This window comes from Oncorhynchus mykiss, chromosome 1 (genome assembly GCF_013265735.2).
Source record: "Oncorhynchus mykiss isolate Arlee chromosome 1, USDA_OmykA_1.1, whole genome shotgun sequence".
In the NCBI taxonomy this organism is placed as follows: Eukaryota; Metazoa; Chordata; class Actinopteri; order Salmoniformes; family Salmonidae; genus Oncorhynchus; species Oncorhynchus mykiss.
Genome location: NC_048565.1, coordinates 90870561 through 90897542, shown reverse-complemented (window position 1 = coordinate 90897542; position 26982 = coordinate 90870561). Strand labels below are relative to the sequence as shown.

Below are 26982 nucleotides of genomic sequence, written 5' to 3'. Positions count from 1 at the left end.
AGATACATGGTCTACACCTTAGGAAACAGAGGGGCGCTGTTTCTCTCGCTAGTTTCAGCATAGAGGATTAGGCGAAGCGAGAGGACTCACTCTCGCCAAAATAAATCCTGAATTAACCCATAGCGTTTCTATGGGTATGATATGCAAGACCTAAGCTTGCAGCCTGCATTCCCGCCTTTGGGACGACTCATATTGTTAGAACGGAGACATCAACGTCTCGTCATTATATATAGTTATCTATGGTTTCAGCCAATTGCGAATTAGAAAGGAAAGTTAGCGGGAGCACGGTGTTCAGATGCTTGCTTCCCCTAAAGTAATTGATGTTTTATCAACATTAAATATTTACTTCTGTCTCAATAAGATAATTCTAAATACTTTACCAGAGAGCTAAACTTAGTCACAGAGCATCATAAACGGCAGGTAGCCTGGGGGTAGAGTGTTGGGCCAGTAACCGAAAAGTCGATAGATCGAATCCCCAGAGCTGACAAGGTAAAACATCGGTCGTTCTGCCCCTGAACAAGGCAGTTAACCCACTGTTCCTAGGCCGTCATTGTAAATAATATGTTGTTCTTAACTAGTTAAATATGCACGGGAAACTGTTGAGCATGAAAAACCTAGCAGCGTTGCACTTCTTGACACAAACTGATGCGCCTGAAACGTTATGGGCGGGACCTAGGGTGGCTGGCCCGCCCTACCTACCTCCTTGCCCGTCCAAATAAAATATAGAAAATATTGATCATTTATTTGACCAAGACGCGCGCAGACAGAAATACGCATCAATCTCAGATAAAGCATTCGAGCGAGCGAAAAAGCATCCCTCTGTCTCTATGGATTGCTATGGATTGTTTGCCTATTCCTATTTGGGAAACCAGCAATTTGGGCAGTGCGCATGGCAATAGACCTCGCTGATTATTGAGTTGTGGCTGTCAGTGAAAAACATCTCAAATGTGTGAAGATAATGTGTCTCGAGACTAATTTAAAAATTTTGCAACAAGAAGTAGGGGAGAGATGTGTGGCGAAGATATGGGCGTCTCTCTCCAGAATGTTCCCCCTGCGGTCTCCTGACAATTATTGCACATTCATTGTTGTGAATTGTTTGCTCTTCGATTGTTTGTTTTGTTCAATTCTCCATCATATATGTAACCAGTAGGCATAGTAGATGTGCCGTTCATCCCGTCATTTGGTTACATTTCTGTTAATGCATGTATTTACAGTCATTTACCGTTCTCCTTCCCGGAGTGGAAAAACGTTGTTTGCATAGTTCAAAACCTGATACACTTGTGAGAAACAACAAGTACGGGTTTATTTTATATCCATCTGAGAGAGCAATGAGCATGTATGTGGGTTCTCTGTCCTGATAACGTTGAGTCATAGCTCAAGTCAAGACAGATGGAAAGGGAGGCTGAGTAGAGCATTCATGAGAACCTGCATTTTCATCAGGATATTTTGCTGTTTGTATTTGTCGGCTTTAGGCCTATGTAATCTATTGTTTATTTGTCGGCTTTAGGCCTATGTATTCTATTGTTTATTTGTCGGCTTTAGGACTATGTATTCTATTGTTTATTTGTAGGCTTTAGGCCTATGTATTTTACTGTGTTAAGGTGTTCTTAACGTTTCGTATACTCAGCGTATGTTTATACAGTAAAATCATAAAATCAGATCTGATCCATAGAGGAGAGAGGAGTTCAGGGGTTAGTCCTGGGGGGCGTCTAGGGTCTCCAGCGTCAGCCACAGCCCCCCCTCGGCCCTGAGCACCAGCTGGGGTAGCCTCCTCACCTCCACCCCCCCAGGGGTCAAACGGAACCTCCTCAAGGTCAGCGCCACCACCACACGCAGCTCCGCCATGGCAAACTTCTGACCTATACAGTTCCTATAGCACAGAATGATCTGTGATGGTTAATATTGTATCATCATAGCCTGGTCTCCGGATCTGTTTGTACTGTCATGCCATGCACAAACGGATCAGGGAACAGGTTCTAAACATTAGGCTATGTTATGCCTGGGCTGTGATGCTAATGTGTATAAAGATAATGTCAATTAGAATCCACACCTAGGTCCTGAAGAGAAAGGTATGAAGGCATGGGATGAACGGTCCTTTGAGTTCTCAGGGTCGAAGCGCATGGGATTGTAGACCTGGAGAGAAGAAGAGTGAAATGCCATCAGACTAAAGTGACTGTCAGCGGCACTGTGAGAGGATATTAGGAGCTCGTCAGAGCCCTGAGTGTCGATGGAGTAAACTGTACTAACGTCTGGGTCAGGCCAGATCTCAGGGTTGTGATGGTTCCCATAGATGCTCACCAGACAGATGCTACCTGACGTGGAAAAAAGACATTAGACATTAGTATTAGAAACGCACAGGCTCCGCACACCTGAGGATCTGTCTTCTTCAGCTATCTATTTCCTGTGTTTACGTTGCCTTTCCGTTTATAGTCTATAAAAACGCTGAAGCTTCGCCAGGGATTTAACGCACCGTCTCCACACTACCAGTCAAAAGTTTGGACACACCTACTCATTCCGGGGTTTTTCTCTTTGCATATTTGAGCTGTTCTTGCCTTAATATGGACTTGGTCTTTTACCAAATAGGGCTATCTTCTGTATACCACCCCTATCTTGTCACAACACAACTGATTGGCTCAAACGCATTAAGAAGGAAAGAAATTCCACAAATTAACATTTTACAAGGCACACCTGTTAAAATCTGTCGTTCTGCCCCTGAACAGGCAGTTAACCCACTGTTCCCAGGCCGTCATTGAAAATAAGAATTTGTTCTTAACTGACTTGCCTGGTTAAATAAAGGTAAAATAAAAAAATAAAAATAAAAAATTTAAATGCATTCCAGGTGACTAGCTCATGAAGCTGGTTGAGAGAATTCCAAGCGTGTGCAAAACTGTCATCAAGGCAAAGGGTGGCAACTTTGAAGAAACTCAAATATAAAATAGATTTTGATTTGTTGAACACTTTTTTGGTTACTACATGATTCCATATGTGTTATTTCATAGTGTTGATGTCTTCACTATTATTCTACAATGTAGAATTTTTAAAAAAAAAATAAAGAAAAACCCTTGAATGAGTAGGTGTGTCCAAACCTTTGACTGGTATTGTATGTCACAAAAAAAAGAGAATACATTTTTCGTGGAATTTAAAAAAAAGTTGAAATGTTCACAAATTAGATCAGCTGAAATGACAGCAACTTCTGAAATGAACACCTGGATTGTTTCAGTAAAGCATGTTTAATCTAGACCCAAGAGTGTTGATTTCTAATCAGAGTGTATCCTGCTATCCACACATTTGTTGAATTATGCAACAGAACGCGACAACAACAGTAAGTCATGAGGCAGTCTAGACAGAGCAGGCAGGGTAGACAGAGCAGGCAGGGTAGACAGAGCAGGTAGTCTAGACAGAGCAGGTAGGGTAGACAGAGCAGGCAGGGTAGACAGAGCAGGTAGTCTAGACAGAGCAGGCAGGGTAGACAGAGCAGGCAGGGTAGACAGAGCAGGTAGTCTAGACAGAGCAGGTAGGGTAGACAGAGCAGGCAGGGTAGACAGAGCAGGTAGTCTAGACAGAGCAGGCAGGGTAGACAGAGCAGGTAGTCTAGACAGAGCAGGCAGGGTAGACAGAGCAGGTGGTCTAGACAGAGCAGGCAGGGTAGACAGAGCAGGTAGTCTAGACAGAGCAGGCAGGGTAGACAGAGCAGGTGGTCTAGACAGAGCAGGCAGGGTAGACAGAGCAGGTAGTCTAGACAGAGCAGGCAGGGTAGACAGAGCAGGTAGTCTAGACAGAGCAGGCAGGATAGACAGAGCAGGTAGTCTAGACAGAGCAGGCAGGGTAGACAGAGCAGGTAGTCTAGACAGAGCAGGCAGGGTAGACAGAGCAGATAGTCTAGACAGAGAAGGCAGGGTAGACAGAGCAGGGAAGGTAGACAGAGCAGGTAGGGGAGACAGAGCAGGTAGGGTAGACAGAGCAGGTAGTCTAGACAGAGCAGGTAGTCTAGACAGAGCAGGTAGTCTAGTCAGAGCAGGCAGGGTAGACAGAGCAGGTAGGGGAGACAGAGCAGGTAGTCTAGACAGAGCAGGTAGTCTAGTCAGAGCAGGCAAGGGAGACAGAGCAGGTAGTCTAGACAGAGCAGGTAGTCTAGTCAGAGCAGGCAGGGGAGACAGAACAGGTAGTCTAGACAGAGCAGGTAGTCTAGACAGAGCAGGTAGACTACCTGGGGAGACAGAGCAGGTAGTCTAGACAGAGCAGGTAGTCTAGTCAGAGCAGGTAGTCTAGTCAGAGCAGGCAGGGTAGACAGAGCAGGCAGGGGAGACAGAGCAGGCAGGGGAGACAGAGAAAGTGTTTGGTGGTTGTAGCCCTGTTCCTCCCCTTTATGTCTGACCCGTCCCCCTGCCCTCACCCTGTGGTATGACCCGTCCCCCTGCCCTCACCCTGTGGTATGACCCGTCCCCCTGCCCTCACCCTGTGGTATGACCCGTCCCCCTGCCCTCACCCTGTGGTCTGACCCGCCCCCCTCCCCTCACCCTGTGGTCTGACCCGTCCCCCTCCCCTCACCCTGTGGTCTGACCCGTCCCCCTCCCCTCACCCTGTGGTATGACCCGTCCCCCTGCCCTCACCCTGTGGTCTGACCCATCCCCCTGCCCTCACCCTGTGGTCTGACCCGTCCCCCTCCCCTCACCCTGTGGTCTGACACGTCCCCCTCCCCTCACCCTGTGGTATGACCCGTTCCCCTCCCCTCACCCTGTGGTATGACCCGTCCCCCTGCCCTCACCCTGTGGTATGACCCGTCCCCCTCACCCTGTGGTATGACCCGTCCCCCTGCCCTCACCCTGTGGTATGACCCGTCCCCCTCACCCTGTGGTCTGACACGTCCCCCTCCCCTGTGGTATGACCCGTCCCCCTCACCCTGTGGTATGACCCGTCCCCCTCACCCTGTGGTATGACCCGTCCCCCTGCCCTCACCCTGTGGTATGACCCGTCCCCCTCACCCTGTGGTACAACCCGTCCCCCTCACCCTGTGGTATGACCCGTCCCCCCTCCCCTCACCCTGTGGTACGACCCGTCCCCCTCACCCTGTGGTATGACCCGTCCCCCTGGCACCGTCATGTCCTTCGTGTATCGTCTGGTGACAGCAGACACGGGGGAGTGCAGTCTCAGAGACTCTTTAATACACATGGTGGTGAAGGGGAGGCTGCTCAGGTCCTCCCTGCAGAAACACAACACACCAGGCACTCTTTTATGGATCATTCACACACACAGAAAGGACTGGTCTGTTTTGAGAGTCTTGGCCTACAGAGATCCCCAGACTCCTCTTATTAACGTGGTATCCTCTCTGTGGTTTTGGGAGTCTTGGCCTACAGAGATCCCCAGACTCCTCTTATTAAAGTGGTATCCTCTCTGTGGTTTTGGGAGTCTTGGCCCACAGAGATCCCCAGACTCCTCTTATTAAAGTGGTATCCTCTCTGTGGTTTTGGGAGTCTTGGCCCACAGAGATCCAAGAATACTCTTATTAACGTGGTATCTTCTCCTTGTATCATATAAAGAACTAGACCGATGAGAACACATTCCTGCCATGTTGAGATGAAGAGAGGACGGGACTTTTCATTATTACAAATGTGACCTATTTGAGAAAGGCCTGTGGTATGAACTGTCCCCCTGCCCTCACCCTGTGGTATGACCCGTCCCCCTGCTCTCACCCTGTGGTATGACCTGTCCCCCTCACCCTGTGGTATGACCCGTCCCCCTGCCCTCACCCTGTGGTATGACCCGTCCCCCTCCCCTCACCCTGTGGTATGACCCGTCCCCCTCCCCTCACCCTGTGATATGACCCGTTCCCCTCCCCTCACCCTGTGGTATGACCCATCCCCCTCACCCTGTGGTATGACCCATCCCCCTCACCCTGTGGTATGACCCGTCCCCCTCACCCTGTGGTATGACCTGTCCCCCTCACCCTGTGGTATGACCCGTCCCCCTCCCCTCACCCTGTGGTATGACCCGTCCCCCTCCCTCACCCTGTGGTATGACCCGTCCCCTTCCCCTCACCCTGTGGTATGACCCGTCCCCTTCCCCTCACCCTGTGGTATGACCCGTCCCCTTCCCCTCACCCTGTGGTATGACCCGTCCCCCTCCCCTCACCCTGTGGTATGACCCGTCCCCTTCCCCTCACCCTGTGGTATGACCCGTCCCCCTCACCCTGTGGTGTGACCCGTCCCCCTCACCCTGTGGTATGACCCATCCCCCTCACCCTGTGGTATGACCCGTCCCCTTCCCCTCACCCTGAGGTATGACCCGTCCCCCTGCTCTCACCCTGTGGTATGACCCGTCCCCCTCACCCTGTGGTCTGACCCGTCCCCCTCACTCTGTGGTATGACCAGTCCCCCTCACCCTGTGGTATGACCAGTCCCCCTCACCCTGTGGTATGACCCGTCCCCCTCACCCTGTGGTCTGACCCGTCCCCCTCACCCTGTGGTATGACCCGTCCCCCTCACCCTGTGGTATGACCCATCCCCCTCACCTTGTAGTATGACCCGTCCCCCTCACCCTGTGGTATGACCCGTCCCCCTCCCTCACCCTGTGGTATGACCCGTCCCCCTCCCTCACCCTGTGGTATGACCCGTCCCCCTCTCCTCACCCTGTGGTATGACCCGTCCCACTCACCCTGTGGTCTGACCCGTCCCCTTCCCCTCACCCTGTGGTATGACCAGTCCCCCTCACCCTGTGGTATGACCCGTCCCCCTCACCCTGTGGTATCACCCATCCCCCTCACCCTGTGGTATGACCCGTCCCCTTCCCCTCACCCTGTGGTATGACCCGTCCCCCTCACCCTGTGGTATGACCCGTCCCCCTCCCCTCACCCTGTGGTATGACCCATCCCCCTCCCCTCACCCTGTGGTATGACCCGTCCCCCTCCCCTCACCCTGTGGTATGACCCGTCCCCCTCACCCTGTGGTCTGACCCGTCCCCTTCCCCTCACCCTGTGGTATGACCCGTCCCCCTCACCCTGTGGTATAACCCGTCCCCCTCACCCTGTGGTATGACCCATCCCCCTCACCCTGTGGTATGACCCGTCCCCTTCCCCTCACCCTGTGGTATGGCCCGTCCCCCTCACCCTGTGGTATGACCCGTCCCCCTCACCCTGTGGTATGACCCGTCCCCTTCCCCTCACCCTGTGGTATGACCCGTCCCCCTGCTCTCACCCTGTGGTATGACCCGTCCCCCTCACCCTGTGGTCTGACCCGTCCCCCTCCCCTCACCCTGTGGTCTGACCCGTCCCCCTCCCCTCACCCTGTGGTATGACCCGTCCCCCTCACCCTGTGGTATGACCCGTCCCCCTCACCCTGTGGTATGACCCATCCCCCTGACAGAAACAAAGACAGACAGGCAAGCAGACAGACAGACTGACGGACGGACAGACAGACAGGTGCTGACCAGTCTAAGTCCTCTGTCTTTCGGTCTTGTAGCAGGTCGTTGACCTCGGCTCTACAGCGGTCCTGGTAGTCCTGATGCTGAGACAGGTTATACAGAACCCAGCTGATCCCGCTGGCCGTGGTGTCATGACCTGAGAGAGAATAAAGTCTCAAAGTGGTTTATGATAGAATATACTGCCAGGGTAAAATACAGTAGTTTATGATAGGATATACTGCCAGGGTAAATACAGTAGTTTATGATCGGATATACTGCCAGGGTAAATACAGTAGTTTATGATAGGATATACTGCCAGGGTAAAGACAGTAGTTTATGATAGGATATACTGCCAGGGTAAAGACAGTAGTTTATGATAGAATATACTGCCAGGGTAAAGACAGTAGTTTATGATAGAATATACTGCCAGGGTAAATACAGTAGTTTACGATAGGATATACTGCCAGGGTAAATACAGTAGTTTATGATGGGATATACTGCCAGGGTAAAGACAGTAGTTTATGATAGAATATACTGCCAGGGTAAATACAGTAGTTTATGATAGAATATACTTCCAGGGTAATTACAGTAGTTTATGATAGGATATACTGCCAGGGTAAATACAGTAGTTTATGATAGAATATACTGCCAGGGTAGTTACAGTAGTTTATGATAGGATATACTGCCAGGGTAAATACAGTAGTTTATGATAGGATATACTGCCAGGGTAAATACAGTAGTTTATGATAGGATATACTGCCAGGGTAAAGACAGTAGTTTATGATAGAATATACTGCCAGGGTAAAGACAGTAGTTTATGATAGAATATACTGCCAGGGTAAATACAGTAGTTTACGATAGGATATACTGCCAGGGTAAATACAGTAGTTTATGATAGAATATACTGCCAGGGTAAATACAGTAGTTTATGATAGAATATACTTCCAGGGTAATTACAGTAGTTTATGATAGGATATACTGCCAGGGTAAATACAGTAGTTTATGATAGAATATACTGCCAGGGTAGTTACAGTAGTTTATGATAGGATATACTGCCAGGGTAAATACAGTAGTTTATGATAGGATATACTGCCAGGGTAAATACAGTAGTTTATGATAGGATATACTGCCAGGGTAAAGACAGTAGTTTATGATAGAATATACTGCCAGGGTAAAGACAGTAGTTTATGATAGAATATACTGCCAGGGTAAATACAGTAGTTTACGATAGGATATACTGCCAGGGTAAATACAGTAGTTTATGATAGGATATACTGCCAGGGTAAAGACAGTAGTTTATGATAGAATATACTGCCAGGGTAAATACAGTAGTTTATGATAGAATATACTTCCAGGGTAATTACAGTAGTTTATGATAGGATATACTGCCAGGGTAAATACAGTAGTTTATGATAGGATATACTGCCAGGGTAAATACAGTAGTTTATGATAGGATCTACTGCCAAGGTAAATACAGTAAAGGATAGGGTGGATCTGAACACTCGAGGATCACCTCCAAACATGAAAGTGTCTGCCTCTGCTTTTATCTCCTCATCTGTGAGACCATGACCATCCTCATCCTTTGACAGCAGTAACAAATCAATGAAGTCTGCTACTCTTTTCTTCTTCTTCTCCTCCCCTCCTGTGGTGTCAGTGTGGCTCTCTGGCTCCCCCCGGTGGAGAAGCTGTGCTCTGCGCTCCTGGACAACAGTCCTGGTGAACCTGTGTATAGGGTTGTAAGAACTCGAGTTACTTTCTGAAAATTCCAAAGTATTCCAGAAATCCTGTTTGGGGGAAATCTTGGATTTCCAGCTTCCAGGTATCTTCCAAAAGGAATTTCAGGAAAACATTAGAATTTCAGGGAAATCTTCAGCCAATCTTCTTACCCGTGTACTACACTACAGGCCTGTTTGAAGCGCTGTCCCTCTGGGGACCTCCAGTACAGATAGTCCCAGTGGTGCAGGATACGTCCTCTCCGCTCGATCACCAGGGTACTCAGCTCAAATATGGCTGCTATGTACTCACTGGAACTCCTGGACGAAAGGAAAGGAGCCATCAGACAGAGTTAGATAGAGGAGGGAGGATGGAGACAGGGTTAGATAGAGGAGGGGGGGTGGAGACAGGGTTAGATAGAGGAGGGAGGATGGAGACAGGGTTAGATAGAGGATGGAGACAGGGTTAGATAGAGGAGGGAGGATGGAGACAGGGTTAGATAGAGGAGGGAGGATTGAGACAGGGTTAGATAGAGGAGGGAGGATGGAGACAGGGTTAGATAGAGGAGGGAGGATGGAGACAGGGTTAGATAGAGGAGGGAGGATGGAGACAGGGTTAGATAGAGGAGGGAGGATGGAGACAGGGTTAGATAGAGGAGGGAGGATGGAGACAGGGTTAGTTAGAGGAGGGAGGATGGAGACAGGGTTAGAGAGAGGAGGGAGGGTAGAGACAGGGTTAGATAGAGGAGGGAGGGTGGAGACAGAGTTAGATAGAGGAGGGAGGGTGGAGACAGGGTTAGATAGAGGAGGGAGGGTGGAGACAGGGTTAGATAGAGGAGGGAGGATGGAGACAGGGTTAGATAGAGGATGGAGACAGGGTTAGTTAGAGGAGGGAGGATGGAGACAGGGTTAGAGAGAGGAGGGAGGGTAGAGACAGGGTTAGATAGAGGAGGGAGGGTGGAGACAGAGTTAGATAGAGGAGGGAGGGTGGAGACAGGGTTAGATAGAGGAGGGAGGAGGGAGACAGGGTTAGATAGAGGAGGGAGGATGGAGACAGGGTTAGATAGAGGAGGGAGGATTGAGACAGGGTTAGATAGAGGAGGGAGGATGGAGACAGGGTTAGATAGAGGAGGGAGGATGGAGACAGGGTTAGTTAGAGGAGGGAGGATGGAGACAGGGTTAGAGAGAGGAGGGAGGGTAGAGACAGGGTTAGATAGAGGAGGGAGGGTGGAGACAGAGTTAGATAGAGGAGGGAGGGTGGAGACAGGGTTAGATAGAGGAGGGAGGGTGGAGACAGGGTTAGATAGAGGAGGGAGGATGGAGACAGGGTTAGATAGAGGATGGAGACAGGGTTAGTTAGAGGAGGGAGGATGGAGACAGGGTTAGAGAGAGGAGGGAGGGTAGAGACAGGGTTAGATAGAGGAGGGAGGGTGGAGACAGAGTTAGATAGAGGAGGGAGGGTGGAGACAGGGTTAGATAGAGGAGGGAGGAGGGAGACAGGGTTAGATAGAGGAGGGAGGATGGAGACAGGGTTAGATAGAGGAGGGAGGATTGAGACAGGGTTAGATAGAGGAGGGAGGATGGAGACAGGGTTAGATAGAGGAGGGAGGATGGAGACAGGGTTAGATAGAGGAGGGAGGATGGAGACAGGGTTAGATAGAGGAGGGAGGATGGAGACAGGGTTAGATAGAGGAGGAGGGTGGAGACAGGGTTAGATAGAGGAGGGAGGATGGAGACAGGGTTAGATAGAGGAGGGAGGGTAGAGACAGGGTTAGATTGAGGAGGGAGGATGGAGACAGGGTTAGATAGAGGAGGGAGGATGGAGACAGGGTTAGATAGAGGAGGGAGGGTAGAGACAGGGTTAAATAGAGGAGGAGGGTAGAGACAGGGTTAGATAGAGGAGGGAGGGTGGAGACAGGGTTAGATAGAGGAGGGTAGAGGGGACTATGGTTACTGGGCTCTTGTCTCAGTATCAGAGGTAGAAGGTTACTGGACTCTTGTCTCAGTCAGTATCAGAGGTAGAAGGTTACTGGACTCTTGTCTCAGTATCAGAGGTAGAAGGTTACTGCGCTCTTGTCTCAGTATCAGTGGTAGAAGGTTACTGGGCTCTTGTCTCAGTCAGTATCAGAGGTAGAAGGTTACTGGGCTCTTGTCTCAGTATCAGAGGTAGAAGGTTATTGGGCTCTTGTCTCAGTATCAGAGGTAGAAGGTTACTGGGCTCTTGTCTCTGTATCAGAGGTAGAAGGTTATTGGGCTCTTGTCTCAGTAACAGAGGTAGACGGTTACTGGGCTCTTGTCTCAGTATCAGAGGTAGAAGGTTATTGGGCTCTTGTCTCAGTATCAGAGGTAGAAGGTTACTGGACTCTTGTCTCAGTATCAGAGGTAGAAGGTTATTGGGCTCTTGTTTCAGTCAGTATCAGAGGTAGAAGGTTACTGGGCTCTTGTTTCAGTATGAGAGGTAGAAGGTTACTGGGCTCTTGTCTCAGTCAGTATCAGAGGTAGAAGGTTACTAGGCTCTTGTTTCAGTCAGTAACAGAGGTAGAAGGTTACTGGGCTCTTGTCTCAGTATCAGAGGTAGAAGGTTATTGGGCTCTTGTCTCAGTATCAGAGGTAGAAGGTTACTGGGCTCTTGTCTCTGTATCAGAGGTAGAAGGTTATTGGGCTCTTGTCTCAGTAACAGAGGTAGACGGTTACTGGGCTCTTGTCTCAGTATCAGAGGTAGAAGGTTATTGGGCTCTTGTCTCAGTATCAGAGGTAGAAGGTTACTGGACTCTTGTCTCAGTATCAGAGGTAGAAGGTTATTGGGCTCTTGTTTCAGTCAGTATCAGAGGTAGAAGGTTACTGGGCTCTTGTTTCAGTATGAGAGGTAGAAGGTTACTGGGCTCTTGTCTCAGTCAGTATCAGAGGTAGAAGGTTACTAGGCTCTTGTTTCAGTCAGTAACAGAGGTAGAAGGTTACTGGGCTCTTGTAATATTAAACATAGACTACTCACTCCTGGCAGTTGCTGTTGTAGCTGAAGGTACATCTGAGCAGACTGTCCAGAGTCATCAGGCTGATGTGATTGAACATGTCCTGGCGGCTCTCTCCCTCGGCCACCAGGCGGCGCCACTTAGACTGACGCCAACCAACAGGGGAGAGACCATAGAGTTAATTAGAGGAGTCATCTTTGTATCTGTCCTATTAAGGTGTCTGTGACAGCCTCAGTAACACTGCCCGTTCTATCTCCATTTTGAAGTAGTCCATTTTCTTATTTCTTAGTGTTTTTAAAAAGCCTAAAGCTAATATTGGTGATTTACAGCCACCTGCAGTGCTGGAGTCCTGAATCATATCTTGTGTCATGTATTTATTGTGGCCACTAGATGGCAGTGATATAGCTTAAAGCCATTTACAAACACTGCAGCCAGGCGACAATGCTCTGATATTTGGCTGATCACTTAAAACCCATAGGAATCCCCACCAAGTTGACTTCTTTAAAATGGTGGAATCACTCAAAGGCAATGTACATGCTAAAGTGGGTTATGTCCATAACAAGTCCTCCAACTAACTCTATGGGAGACATTTGTGTTGCCTACCTCACCACATCGCCACACTACCTCTTACATTCTTACACCAGGTGAGGCTGGTGGGAGGAGCTATAGGAGGACGGGCTCATTGTAATGGCTGGAATTGAACCGATATAGCTCCTCCCACCAGCCACTTCTGTCTGATACACTGTATCTGAAACCTAATCATCTGAAACCCAACCAAAACAAAAAGCAAATGCATCAAACTCATTGGATGTAAAACTCATTGGATGTAAAAGTCATTGGATGTTGTCATTGCGTGCTATGAATACGGGACCAAATACTTCACTTTTTACTAGTTCGCTCCCCTAAAATGGGAGGTCTATGTACAAAAACTGCTGTAATTTCTAAACGCTTCACCCGATATGGATCCAAAGTTTTCAAGTATAGAGCTAAAATAAGTTTTAAAAAATAATAGTTCACTGTCCCAATAATTACGGAGGGCAGTTTAAAAACAGAGAAGCTGATGCAAAAAAAAATAAAACTTGTAAACTATACTATATATATATATATACAACTTGTTTCTCTAACATATTTAATGGGCCAAATGAGTTGATTTCTTGATTGCTACTTAAATGAACCCACGTAATGGCTGCTGTTGCTCCATAGACTCACATGCATGATGTCTGAGGAGTGGTTGAAGATCTTCACATAGTTCTTGAGGATGTCGAAGTGGAATGCAGGAGTGAGTAGACGTCTACGACGAGACCAGTCCTCTCCGTTACTCAGGAGAAGGCTCTGTCCTGTATGACAATATTACTGTGACTGTGACCAGGATAGAGGATCTGAGAGTACTGTATATAGTATAGGAAATATTACTGTAACTGTGAGAGAAGGAGAAGACTCTGTCCTGTATGACAATATTACTGTGACTGTGAGAGAAGGAGAAGACTCTGTCCTGTATGACAATATTACTGTAACTGTGAGAGAAGGAGAAGACTCTGTCCTGTATGACAATATTACTGTGACTGTGAGAGAAGGAGAAGACTCTGTCCTGTATGACAATATTACTGTGACTGTGAGAGAAGGAGAAGACTCTGTCCTGTATGACAATATTACTGTGACTATGAGAGAAGGGGAAGACTCTGTCCTGTATGACAATATTACTGTAACTGTGACCAGGATAGAGGATCTGAGAGAACTGTATATAGTATAGGAAATATTACTGTAACTTTGACTACGACAGAGGATCCTAAAGTACTGTATATAGTATAGTAAATATTACTGTGACTGTCCCTGGTACAGAGGATCCTAAAGTACTGTATATAGTATAGGAAATATTACTGTAACTTTGACTAGGACAGAGGATCCTAAAGTACTGTATATAGTATAGGAAATATTACTGTGACTGTCACTAGGACAGAGGATCCTAAAGTACTGTATATAGTATAGGAAATATTACTGTGACTGTCACTAGGACAGAGGATCCTAAAGTACTGTATATAGTATAGGAAATATTACTGTGACTGTCACTAGGACAGAGGATCCTAAAGTACTGTATATAGTATAGGAAATATTACTGTGACTGTCACTAGGACAGAGGATCCTAAAGTACTGTATATAGTATAGGAAATATTACTGTGACTGTGAGAGAGGATTTGATTTGAGAGTGTATTGTATGGGTAAAGTAAATGAAAGGTGTTCATGTTTTGTACTTACCCAGCCATGGTCTCAGGAACCCATAGAAAAGCTCATCTTTGACTGTGATGGAAGCTGCAAGGATGGAAAAAATGGTGAAGGCGATTCAGAAAAATAGTCACTGTTGGTCTACTTGCTAAGGAGAAAAGCAGACAGCATGGCAGCAGGAAGTAGGGGTGCAGAGGGTACGGCAGCACCACCTGGTGGTGAGATGGTAAAACCATGTGAGGGAGTTATTTTTTCCACAAGCCTTTTTCTCATGACAAATTAACTAAACTTTAAACACACTGGCTAGCTAGCACACTAGAGCCAGTAGCACAATGGACAACCAAATCACATGTTTAGACCTATCTTCTCTGTCTAAACCGACAAACATTTAAGCCTAATTGAGATGCGAGGTAGCCTATCTAATTTGCAAAATTAAGACCTACAAGAGTCAATATATAACCAATTCTACATGACACGGTAGCCGTTAGGGGGTTATAACCAATTGTAAATGACACATTGGCCATTAGGGTGGTTATAACCTATTCTAAATGACACAGTGGCCATTAGGGTGGTTATAACCTATTCTAAATTTCAAACTAGCAGTTAGGGGGGGTTATAACCTATTCTAAATGACAAACTAGCAGTTAGGGGGGGTTATAACCTATTCTAAATGACAAACTAGCAGTTAGGGGGGTTATAACCTATTCTAAATGACAAACTAGCAGTTAGGGGGGTTATAACCTATTCTAAATGACAAACTAGCAGTTAGGGGGGGGGTTATAACCTATTCTAAATGACAAACTAGCAGTTAGGGGGGGGGGTTATAACCTATTCTAAATGACAAACTAGCAGTTAGGGGGGTTATAACCTATTCTAAATGACAAACTAGCAGTTAGGGTGGTTATAACCTGTTCTAAATGACAAACTAGCAGTTAGGGGGGGGTTATAACCTATTCTAAATGACAAACTAGCAGTTAGGGGGGGTTATAACCTATTCTAAATGACAAACTAGCAGTTAGGGGGGTTATAACCTATTCTAAATGACACAGCAGCCATTAGGGTGGTTATAACCTATTCTAAATGACAGACTAGCAGTTAGGGGGGTTATAACCTATTCTAAATGACACACTAGTAGTTCGTAAAAAAGCCTAAACTAGACGAGAAGCATCTTTTATTCCAAAACTTTAGCTCGTGATTGGAACACATATTTCCCCACTTTAATCAATCAGTACATTTTGAATGTGTGATAAGGCTGTCATGACTTGGCAAAAAAAATGTAGCTTGTGTCCTGTTTGTGTATCCCATCAGTGTGTTTTTGTAGGCAACTATGTCTGTAGGCCTAATGGGAGCTTGGGTGAGCAGGACGGGAGTGTGTATGGGAGCTTGGGTGAGCAGGACGGGAGTGTGTATGGGAGCTTGGGTGAGCAGGACTGGAGTGTGTATGGGAGCTTGGGTGAGCAGGACGGGAGTGTGTATGGGAGCTCGGGTGAGCAGGACGGGAGTGTGTATGGGAGCTTGGGTGAGCAGGACGGGAGTGTGTATGGGAGCTTGGGTGAGCAGGACGGGAGTGTGTATGGGAGCTTGGGTGAGCAGGACGGGAGTGTGTATGGGAGCTTGGGTGAGCAGGACGGGAGTGTGTATGGGAGCTTGGGTGAGCAGGACTGGAGTGTGTATGGGAGCTTGGGTGAGCAGGACGGGAGTGTGTATGGGAGCTTGGGTGAGCAGGACGGGAGTGTGTATGGGAGCTTGGGTGAGCAGGACGGGAGTGTGTATGGGAGCTTGGGTGAGCAGGACTGGAGTGTGTATGGGAGCTTGGGTGAGCAGGACGGGAGTGTGTATGGGAGCTTGGGTGAGCAGGACGGGAGTGTGTATGGGAGCTTGGGTGAGCAGGACGGGAGTGTGTATGGGAGCTTGAGTGAGCAGGACGGGAGTGTGTATGGGAGCTTGAGTGAGCAGGACGGGAGTGTGTATGGGAGCTTGGGTGAGCAGGACGGGAGTGTGTATGGGAGCTTGGGTGAGCAGGACTGGAGTGTGTATGGGAGCTTGGGTGAGCAGGACGGGAGTGTGTATGGGAGCTTGGGTGAGCAGGACGGGAGTGTGTATGGGAGCTTGGGTGAGCAGGACGGGAGTGTGTATGGGAGCGATCAGCCCCCCCCCCCCCCCCCCCCCCCCTATTTGAAACATCTTGCTGCAGCTATGACAGACACCCTATTAGTCTATGGGCCAGTGGGAAAAGGCATCCACTTTAGGGTGGCAAAGCTTTGATGGTATTCAGTTGTTCTCCACAAGCCCCTGATCATATTAAATATATAACCTCTCCAAATAAAATGATGTTTTCACACATTTATATACAGTATCTTGTTGAATACGAGTCTAAAATGTTTGAAGGCTGATTAAAGAATGTTGAAGAGAAGTTGGAATGTTCACATGCTCGTTGAAAATGACTGGTTCAAACAGCAATGGATCCTTCCTATTGGATGGATGTTATGTTATAAACCACGAGATTGGTCCATTTTTTTGGGGGGGGCTGTTGTGTCTAATGATTTACCTCGACTGATTCACCATTGAAACCAGAGTGTTTCAAACAGCATTGGATCCTTCCTATTGGATGGATGTTATGTTAAAAACCACGAGATTGGTCCATTTTTTGGGGGGGCTGTTGTATCTAATGATTTACCTCGACTGATTCACCATTGAAACCGGAGTGTTTCAAATAGCAGAACAACATTTTTGTTTTTAGGGAAGTCGGTCACGGAAATAAAGATATCTATATCTGGTACCATGTTGTTTTTCATAGTTGACACAATACTCTGCTGTATATTAACACCCAGCATGCTGACAGGGAAGGTGTGATCTGTAAGATACCACAAACAAACAACTTAAGTAGTAATTGTTTTTACTTAAGTACTTCACACCCTCGTCACGTGGTAACAGAGCACATCCTTATACTGCCCATTCTGTCTCCTTACACCACTACATGAATATGTGTATAACATTGGTACCCTCTCAAGGTGGCCCCATAGACATGTCATTACCAATCCCAATTGGTTCATACCTTAAATAGTGTTGTGTCATCAAGTGAATAATATATCAAATTGAGTTAGTATGAGAAGATTGTTCCCTGACAACACCGAACTAGATTTCATTCCCTCAGTCTATGACCCCTAACTAACTGCATAAGGGGTCGTAACATGTAATGTAGTGATGGCCACATTTAGCTACCATGTTATTGATATCGAAATATTACCCACGGACATGGATGGATCTTACTGAAAATGGTTTGTTAGACTTTGCCAGCCCAAAGTAGACAAATGTGTGAAATGTGGCCCTCTGGTCCATGGACTAAATGAAGTGGTATTCCGTATACAGGGCACACTGTTCATTAGGGCACACTGTTCATTAGGGCACACTGTTCATTAGGGCACACTGTTCATTAGGGCACACTGTTCATTAGGGCACACAAGTAAAAAAACTTTTGAAACATTTAGCAATGGGAAATGAAAATGAGCACTTCTTATTGGACAATTCCAGTTAGTCCCTCCCGGGTTACAGTTGGTTTTCTTCAGTTTGGTGCCCTAATGAACAGCACCCAGGAGTGAAAGATGTATGTACCTGGTGCCAGCAGCAGAGGCTTGATGTAGTCAGGGTGGAAGAGTCGTACCAGGGAGTAGAAGGGGCCCAGAAACCAGGAGCAGGAGTGGCTGTAGGTTCTTACCAACTGATCCACCGCCTGCAGGCCCTCCTCCGTGCTCCGCATCTACACACACACACACACACACCACACACACACACACACACCACACACACCACACACACACACACACACACACGTAGGTAGAAACACACACCACACACACACACACACACACACCACACACACACACACGTAGGTAGAAACACACACACACACACCACACACACACACATAGGTAAACACACACACACACGTAGGTAGAAACACACACACACCACACACACACGTAGGTAGAAACACATTTTGTTTATAATATATGAATAAAGATAAACAAGTATATTTCATTAGGGAAACAAAGAAAGGCCTACAGTGTTGGGGAGGCCTACATCAAAGGCCTACAGTGTTGGGGAGGCCTACATCAAAGGCCTACAGTGTTGGGGAGGCCTACATCAAAGGCCTACAGTGTTGGGGAGGCCTACATCAAAGGCCTACAGTGTTGGGGAGGCCTACATCAAAGGCCTACAGTGTTGGGGAGGCCTACATCAAAGGCCTACAGTGTTGGGGAGGCCTACATCAAAGGCCTACAGTGTTGGGGAGACCTACATCAAAGGCCTACAGTGTTGGGGAGGCCTACATCAAAGGCCTACAGTGTTGGGGAGGCCTACATCAAAGGCCTACAGTGTTGGGGAGGCCTACATCAAAGGCCTACAGTGTTGGGGAGGCCTACATCAAAGGCCTACAGTGTTGGGGAGGCCTACATCAAAGGCCTACAGTGTTGGGGAGGCCTACATCAAAGGCCTACAGTGTTGGGGAGACCTACATCAAAGGCCTACAGTGTTGGGGAGGCCTACATCAAAGGCCTACAGTGTTGGGGAGGCCTACATCAAAGGCCTACAGTGTTGGCAACATTAGGGAGGCTGGGGGGGGAGGTTCCTCCAGCATTGGGACATTTGAAGGTAATGTTTCATGCTGTACTATTGCTGAAACCAAACTTCCATGTGCAATATCCAGTCACGGGTGTCACAAAAACCCACTGCTGAAACAACAGCAGTACTGATACAAAGCTACTCCTTTCTAGCCGCAGGCTGGGGGATAGTGGTGTGGAACGAGTGGCCAATAAACACTTTACAAGGAGATGTTTTGTACTGTAAAGGGCAGGACGACTGGAGTTGTAAAAACAGACTCGTTTTCAGTGTTGACGACTGGAGCTGTAAAAACAGACTTGTTTTCAGTGTTGACAACTGGAGTTGTAAAAACAGACTCGTTTTCAGTGTTGACGACTGGAGCTGTAAAAACACACTCGTTTTCAGTGTTGACGACTGGAGCTGTAAAAACAGACTCGTTTTCAGTGTTGACGACTGGAGCTGTAAAAACAGACTCGTTTTCAGTGTTGACGACTGGAGCTGTAAAAACAGACTCGTTTTCAGTGTTGACGACTGGAGTTGTAAAAACAGACTCGTTTTCAGTGTTGACGACTGGAGCTGTAAAAACAGACTCGTTTTCAGTGTTGACGACTGGAGCTGTAAAAACAGACTCGTTTTCAGTGTTGACGACTGGAGCTGTAAAAACAGACTCGTTTTCAGTGTTGACGACTGGAGCTGTAAAAACAGACTCGTTTTCAGTGTTGACGACTGGAGCTGTAAAAACAGACTCGTTTTCAGTGTTGACAACTGGAGCTGTAAAAACACACTCGTTTTCAGTGTTGACGACTGGAGCTGTAAAAACACACTCGTTTTCAGTGTTGACAACTGGAGTTGTAAAAGACAGACTTTAGTTTTCAGTGTTGACAACTAGAGTTGTAAAAGACGGACTTTAGTTTTCAGTGTTGACAACTAGAGTTGTAAAAGACGGACTTTAGTTTTCAGTGTTTGTGGTGCAACACTTACAGTAGCTTACCCTTCTGAACAACAGGAAGAACCTTTTCCTGTCAACAAAGCACTGTTGCCTAACAGTCAGCTTCACTAGCCTAATACAAAATGGTGGTCACTGAGACTTAAAACATCCACTGAATTCACAACAACAACAAAAACATTTCCTTTCCCTGGAGCAACATACATTTAAATTAATATTGGATCAGCTTTATTAACCAAAGTCAAAAAAAAAATCATCTCAACATGCAGGTTGTAGTGTAGGGGTTAATGTCCTATCAATTCCATCCATTCATTCAGTCTGTACACATACATACACACACACACACAGAGAGTCTGTTTTCTCACCTCTCCCAGGTGTCCCATCAGCCAGTTTTGTGTGGGGGGTTTACTGAAGCACCGGAGACGTCTGGTGAACTGAGCATGGCTCCACAGCAGACAGACGACACGGAGGGACAGGAGGAGGAGGACAACCAGAGCAGAGAGCTGGAGGAGAACATAGAGGGAGCAGAGAGGAGACAGGAGACGACCCAGACCCAGGAGTCCATCTAGCAGACGATCCAGCACGGCATCAATAACAGCCATCCTGCATAGAAACAATACCATCAACCTTAAGTCAAATAAAGCTATTCTACTCTACTGTTTTCTATTCTGTTTTCTATCCTAGGGTTTTCTATTCTACTCTACTGTTTTCTACTCAACTCTATTCTAGTCTCTACAGGTAAAGTTCTAGTCAGTATCTGGTAAGTCTCTACAGGTAAAGTTCTAGTCAGACTCTATTCTATTCTACTGTTTCCTACTCTACTCTATTCTATTCTATTCTATATTACTCTATTCTATTGTTTTCTACTCTACTCTTCTACTGTTTTCTTCTCTATTCTACTGTTTTCTATTCTACTCTACTCTACTGTTTTCTATTCTACTCTACTCTACTGTTTTCTATTCTACTCTACTGTTTTCTACTCTACTCTATTCTATTCTACTGTTTTCTACTCTACTCTATTCTACTGTTTTCTACTCTACTCTATTCTACTGTTTTCTACTCTACTCTACTCTATTCTACTCTACTCTACTGTTCTCTATTCTATTCTACTCTATTCTACTCTATTCTACTGTTTTCTATTCTACTCTACTGTTTTCTTCTCTACTCTATTCTACTGTTTTCTTCTCTACTCTATTCTACTGTTTTCTATTCTACTCTACTGTTTTCTATTCTACTCTATTCTACTGTTTTCTATTCTACTCTACTGTTTTCTATTATACTCTACTGTTTTCTACTCTACTCTATTCTACTCTACTGTTTTCTTCTCTACTCTATTCTACTGTTTTCTTCTCTACTCTATTCTACTGTTTTCTATTCTACTCTACTGTTTTCTATTCTACTCTATTCTACTGTTTTCTATTCTACTCTACTGTTTTCTATTATACTCTACTGTTTTCTACTCTACTCTATTCTACTCTACTGTTTTCTATTCTACTCTATTCTACTGTTTTCTATTCTACTCTACTGTTTTCTATTCTACTCTATTCTACTGTTTTCTATTCTACTCTACTGTTTTCTATTATACTCTACTGTTTTCTACTCTACTCTATTCTACTCTACTGTTTTCTATTCTACTCTATTCTACTGTTTTCTATTATACTCTACTGTTTTCTTCTCTACTCTATTCTACTCTACTGTTTTCTACTCTACTCTATTCTACTCTACTGTTTTCTTCTCTACTCTATTCTACTGTTTTCTATTATATTCTACTGTTTTCTACTCTACTCTTTTCTACTGTTTTCTATTATACTCTACTGTTTTCTACTCTACTCTACTGTTTTCTACTCTACTCTATTCTACTGTTTTCTACTCTACTCTATTCTACTGTTTTCTATTATACTCTACTGTTTTCTACTCTACTCTATTCTACTGTTTTCTACTCTACTCTATTCTACTGTTTTCTACTCTACTCTATTCTACTGTTTTCTATTATACTCTACTGTTTTCTACTCTACTCTATTCTACTGTTTTCTATTATACTCTACTGTTTTCTACTCTACTCTACTGTTTTCTACTCTACTCTATTCTACTGTTTTCTACTCTACTCTATTCTACTGTTTTCTATTATACTCTACTGTTTTCTACTCTACTCTACTGTTTTCTACTCTACTCTATTCTACTGTTTTCTACTCTACTCTATTCTACTGTTTTCTACTCTACTCTACTCTACTGTTTTCTATTATACTCTACTGTTTTCTATTCTACTCTACTGTTTTCTTCTCTACTCTATTCTACTGTTTTCTTCTCTATTCTATTCTACTGTTTTCTACTCTACTCTACTCTACTGTTTTCTACTCTACTCTACTCTACTGTTTTCTACTCTACTCTATTCTACTGTTTTCTACTCTACTCTACTCTACTGTTTTCTACTCTACTCTACTCTACTGTTTTCTATTATACTCTACTGTTTTCTATTCTACTCTACTGTTTTCTTCTCTACTCTATTCTACTGTTTTCTACTCTACTCTACTCTACTGTTTTCTACTCTACTCTACTCTACTGTTTTCTACTCTACTCTACTCTACTGTTTTCTACTCTACTCTACTCTACTGTTTTCTTCTCTACTCTATTCTACTGTTTTCTACTCTACTCTATTCTACTGTTTTCTACTCTACTCTATTCTACTGTTTTCTACTCTACTCTATTCTACTGTTTTCTACTCTACTCTATTCTACTGTTTTCTACTCTACTCTATTCTACTGTTTTCTTCTCTACTCTACTCTACTGTTTTCTATTATACTCTACTGTTTTCTATTCTACTCTACTCTACTCTACTGTTTTCTACTCTACTCTATTCTACTGTTTTCTACTCTACTCTATTCTACTGTTTTCTACTCTACTCTACTCTACTGTTTTCTATTATACTCTACTGTTTTCTATTCTACTCTACTGTTTTCTTCTCTACTCTATTCTACTGTTTTCTACTCTACTCTATTCTACTGTTTTCTACTCTACTCTACTCTACTGTTTTCTATTATACTCTACTGTTTTCTATTCTACTCTACTGTTTTCTACTCTACTCTACTCTACTGTTTTCTATTATACTCTACTGTTTTCTATTCTACTCTACTGTTTTCTTCTCTACTCTATTCTACTGTTTTCTACTCTACTCTATTCTATTCTACTGTTTTCTACTCTACTCTATTCTATTCTACTGTTTTCTACTCTACTCTATTCTATTCTACTGTTTTCTTCTCTACTCTATTCTATTCTACTGTTTTCTATTATACTCTACTGTTTTCTACTCTACTCTACTGTTTTCTACTCTACTCTACTGTTTTCTACTCTACTCTATTCTACTGTTTTCTACTCTACTCTACTCTACTGTTTTCTATTATACTCTACTGTTTTCTATTCTACTCTACTGTTTTCTACTCTACTCTATTCTACTCTACTGTTTTCTTCTCTACTCTATTCTATTCTACTGTTTTCTACTCTACTCTATTCTATTCTACTGTTTTCTACTCTACTCTATTCTATTCTACTGTTTTCTACTCTACTCTATTCTACTGTTTTCTACTCTACTCTATTCTATTCTACTGTTTTCTTCTCTACTCTATTCTATTCTACTGTTTTCTATTATACTCTACTGTTTTCTACTCTACTCTACTGTTTTCTACTCTACTCTACTGTTTTCTACTCTTCTCTATTCTACTGTTTTCTACTCTACTCTACTCTACTGTTTTCTATTATACTCTACTGTTTTCTACTCTACTCTATTCTACTGTTTTCTACTCTACTCTATTCTATTCTACTGTTTTCTTCTCTACTCTATTCTATTCTACTGTTTTCTATTATACTCTACTGTTTTCTACTCTACTCTACTGTTTTCTACTCTACTCTACTGTTTTCTACTCTACTCTATTCTACTGTTTTCTACTCTACTCTACTCTACTGTTTTCTACTCTACTCTACTGTTTTCTACTCTACTCTACTGTTTTCTACTCTACTCTATTCTACTGTTTTCTACTCTACTCTACTCTACTGTTTTCTATTATACTCTACTGTTTTCTATTCTACTCTACTGTTTTCTACTCTACTCTATTCTACTCTACTGTTTTCTACTCTACTCTATTCTATTCTACTGTTTTCTACTCTACTCTATTCTATTCTACTGTTTTCTACTCTACTCTATTCTACTCTACTGTTTTCTACTCTACTCTATTCTATTCTACTGTTTTCTTCTCTACTCTATTCTATTCTACTGTTTTCTACTCTACTCTATTCTACTGTTTTCTATTATACTCTACTGTTTTCTACTCTACTCTACTGTTTTCTACTCTACTCTATTCTACTGTTTTCTACTCTACTCTATTCTACTGTTTTCTATTATACTCTACTGTTTTCTATTCTACTCTATTCTACTGTTTTCTACTCTACTCTATTCTACTGTTTTCTATTATACTCTACTGTTTTCTATTCTATTCTACTGTTTTCTTCTCTACTCTATTCTACTGTTTTCTACTCTACTCTATTCTACTGTTTTCTACTCTACTCTACTCTACTGTTTTCTACTCTACTCTATTCTACTGTTTTCTATTATACTCTACTGTTTTCTATTCTACTCTACTGTTTTCTACTCTATTCTACTGTTTTCTACTCTACTCTACTGTTTTCTACTCTACTCTATTCTACTGTTTTCTACTCTACTCTATTCTACTGTTTTCTACTCTACTCTATTCTACTGTTTTCTACTCTACTCTATTCTACTGTTTTCTATTATACTCTACTGTTTTCTACTCTACTCTATTCTACTCTACTCTACTGTTTTCTACTCTATTCTACTCTACTCTACTGTTTTCTACTCTATTCTACTGTTTTCTTCTACTCTACTGTTTTCTACTCTACTCTATTCTACTCTACTCTACTGTTTTCTACTCTACTCTATTCTACTCTACTCTACTGTTTTCTACTCTACTCTATTCTACACTATTCTACTGTTTTCTTCTACTCTACTCTACTGTTTTCTACTCTATTCTACTGTTTTCTTCTACTCTACTGTTTTCTATTCTACTTTATTCTACTCTACTCTACTGTTTTCTACTCTACTCTATTCTACTCTACTCTACTGTTTTCTACTCTACTCTATTCTACTCTACTCTACTGTTTTCTACTCTACTCTATTCTACTCTACTCTACTGTTTTCTACTCTACTCTATTCTACTCTATTCTACTGTTTTCTTCTACACTATTCTACTGTTTTCTTCTACTCTACTGTTTTCTACTCTATTCTATTCTACTCTACTGTTTTCCACTCTACTCTATTCTACTGTACTCTACTGTTTTCTACTCTATTCTACTCTATTCTACTGTTTTCTATTCCACTCTATTCTACTCTACTCTACTGTTTTCTACTCTATTCTACTGTTTTCTATTATACTCTACTGTTTTCTACTCTATTCTACTGTTTTCTATTATACTCTACTGTTTTCTACTCTACTCTATTCTACTCTACTCTACTGTTTTCTACTCTACTCTATTCTACTCTACTCTACTGTTTTCTACTCTACTCTATTCTACTCTATTCTACTGTTTTCTTCTACACTATTCTACTGTTTTCTTCTACTCTACTGTTTTCTACTCTATTCTATTCTACTCTACTGTTTTCCACTCTACTCTATTCTACTGTACTCTACTGTTTTCTACTCTATTCTACTCTATTCTACTGTTTTCTATTCCACTCTATTCTACTCTACTCTACTGTTTTCTACTCTACTCTATTCTACTGTACTCTACTGTTTTCTACTCTATTCTACTCTATTCTACTGTTTTCTATTCCACTCTATTCTACTCTACTCTACTGTTTTCTACTCTATTCTACTGTTTTCTATTATACTCTACTGTTTTCTACTCTACTCTATTCTACTCTACTCTACTGTTTTCTACTCTACTCTATTCTACTCTACTCTACTGTTTTCTACTCTATTCCACTCTATTCTACTCTACTCTACTGTTTTCTATTCCACTCTATTCTACTCTACTCTACAGTTTTCTACTCTACTCTATTCTACTCTACTCTACTGTTTTCTACTCTACTCTATTCTACTCTATTCTACTGTTTTCTACTCTACTCTATTCTACTCTACTCTACTGTTTTCTACTCTATTCTACTCTACTCTACTGTTTTCTACTCTATTCTACTCTACTCTACTGTTTTCTACTCTACTCTATTCTATTGTTTTCTTCTACTCTATTCTACTGTTTTCTATTCTACTCTACTCTACTGTTTTCTACTCTACTCTATTCTATTGTTTTCTTCTACTCTACTCTACTGTTTTCTACTCTACTCTATTCTATTGTTTTCTTCTACTCTATTCTACTGTTTTCTACTCTACTCTATTCTATTGTTTTCTTCTACTCTATTCTACTGTTTTCTATTCTACTCTACTCTACTGTTTTCTACTCTACTCTATTCTATTGTTTTCTTCTACTCTACTCTACTGTTTTCTACTCTACTCTATTCTATTGTTTTCTTCTACTCTATTCTATTGTTTTCTTCTACTCTACTCTACTGTTTTCTACTCTACTCTATTCTATTGTTTTCTTCTACTCTATTCTATTGTTTTCTTCTACTCTATTCTACTGTTTTCTATTCTACTCTATTCTACTGTTTTCTATTCCACTCTATTCTACTCTTCTCTAGTCTAGTCCATCCTGTATGATAGAGAGTAGAGACCCAACAAGGGTTGAGAACACATAGAAAAACGTCCCGCTTGGTCAACAGAAACAGAAGCTCTTCAACACGATGCATCTCAACTGATGTAATACTGTGCTCATAGACTGTGAAGTAGGCCTACACAGTGCAAAGAGAATCCAATTCTCGGTGAATAACAATATATCCTAAACCAACTCAGTACGCTCGGTATGATGGCTTTTCTAGCTTCAATAAATAATGACTGACATCTACAGTAGTCCTAATTATAGCTGGTCGTCTGCTCACACAGATACTTGCCTTTCTTAGAAGATCTGACTGGCTTGCTTTAGTTCCTCTCGTGCATTGAGACAGTCTCACCCTTTCAACATCTCTTTATCTTAATCTCTTCCACCACACACTGGCTCAACACACAACAGGAACCTACAA

General features: G+C 43.8%; 1 protein-coding gene across 1 annotated transcript; it reads right to left on the bottom strand.

The window, feature by feature from the left end:
- Positions 1–1458: 1458 nt before the first annotated feature.
- LOC110531710 (cytochrome P450 4F3) lies at positions 1459–26982 on the bottom strand. The gene is made up of 13 exons (XM_036988590.1): positions 26854–26982; positions 20207–20444; positions 17909–18053; positions 14330–14383; positions 13286–13413; positions 12100–12221; positions 9282–9428; positions 8909–9117; positions 7423–7552; positions 5067–5200; positions 2248–2312; positions 2051–2133; positions 1459–1870 (listed from the first exon to the last, which is right to left on the bottom strand). Exons 2-13 carry the CDS (start codon positions 20441–20443, stop codon positions 1693–1695), a joined length of 1632 nt encoding a protein of 543 aa, XP_036844485.1. The 5' UTR covers position 20444; positions 26854–26982; the 3' UTR covers positions 1459–1692.

Coding starts and splice junctions, on each gene's coding strand:
- LOC110531710 (XM_036988590.1), bottom strand. CDS start 20,443: ATGGCTGTTATTGATGCCGTGCTGGATCGTCTGCTAGATGGACTCCTG. Junction 7,553..8,908: donor AGACACTTTCATGTTTGGAG/GTGATCCTCGAG, acceptor ATTCTCTCTCAG/GTCATGACACCACGGCCAGC. Junction 5,201..7,422: donor AAGACAGAGGACTTAGACTG/GTCAGCACCTGT, acceptor GTGTTTCTGCAG/GGAGGACCTGAGCAGCCTCC.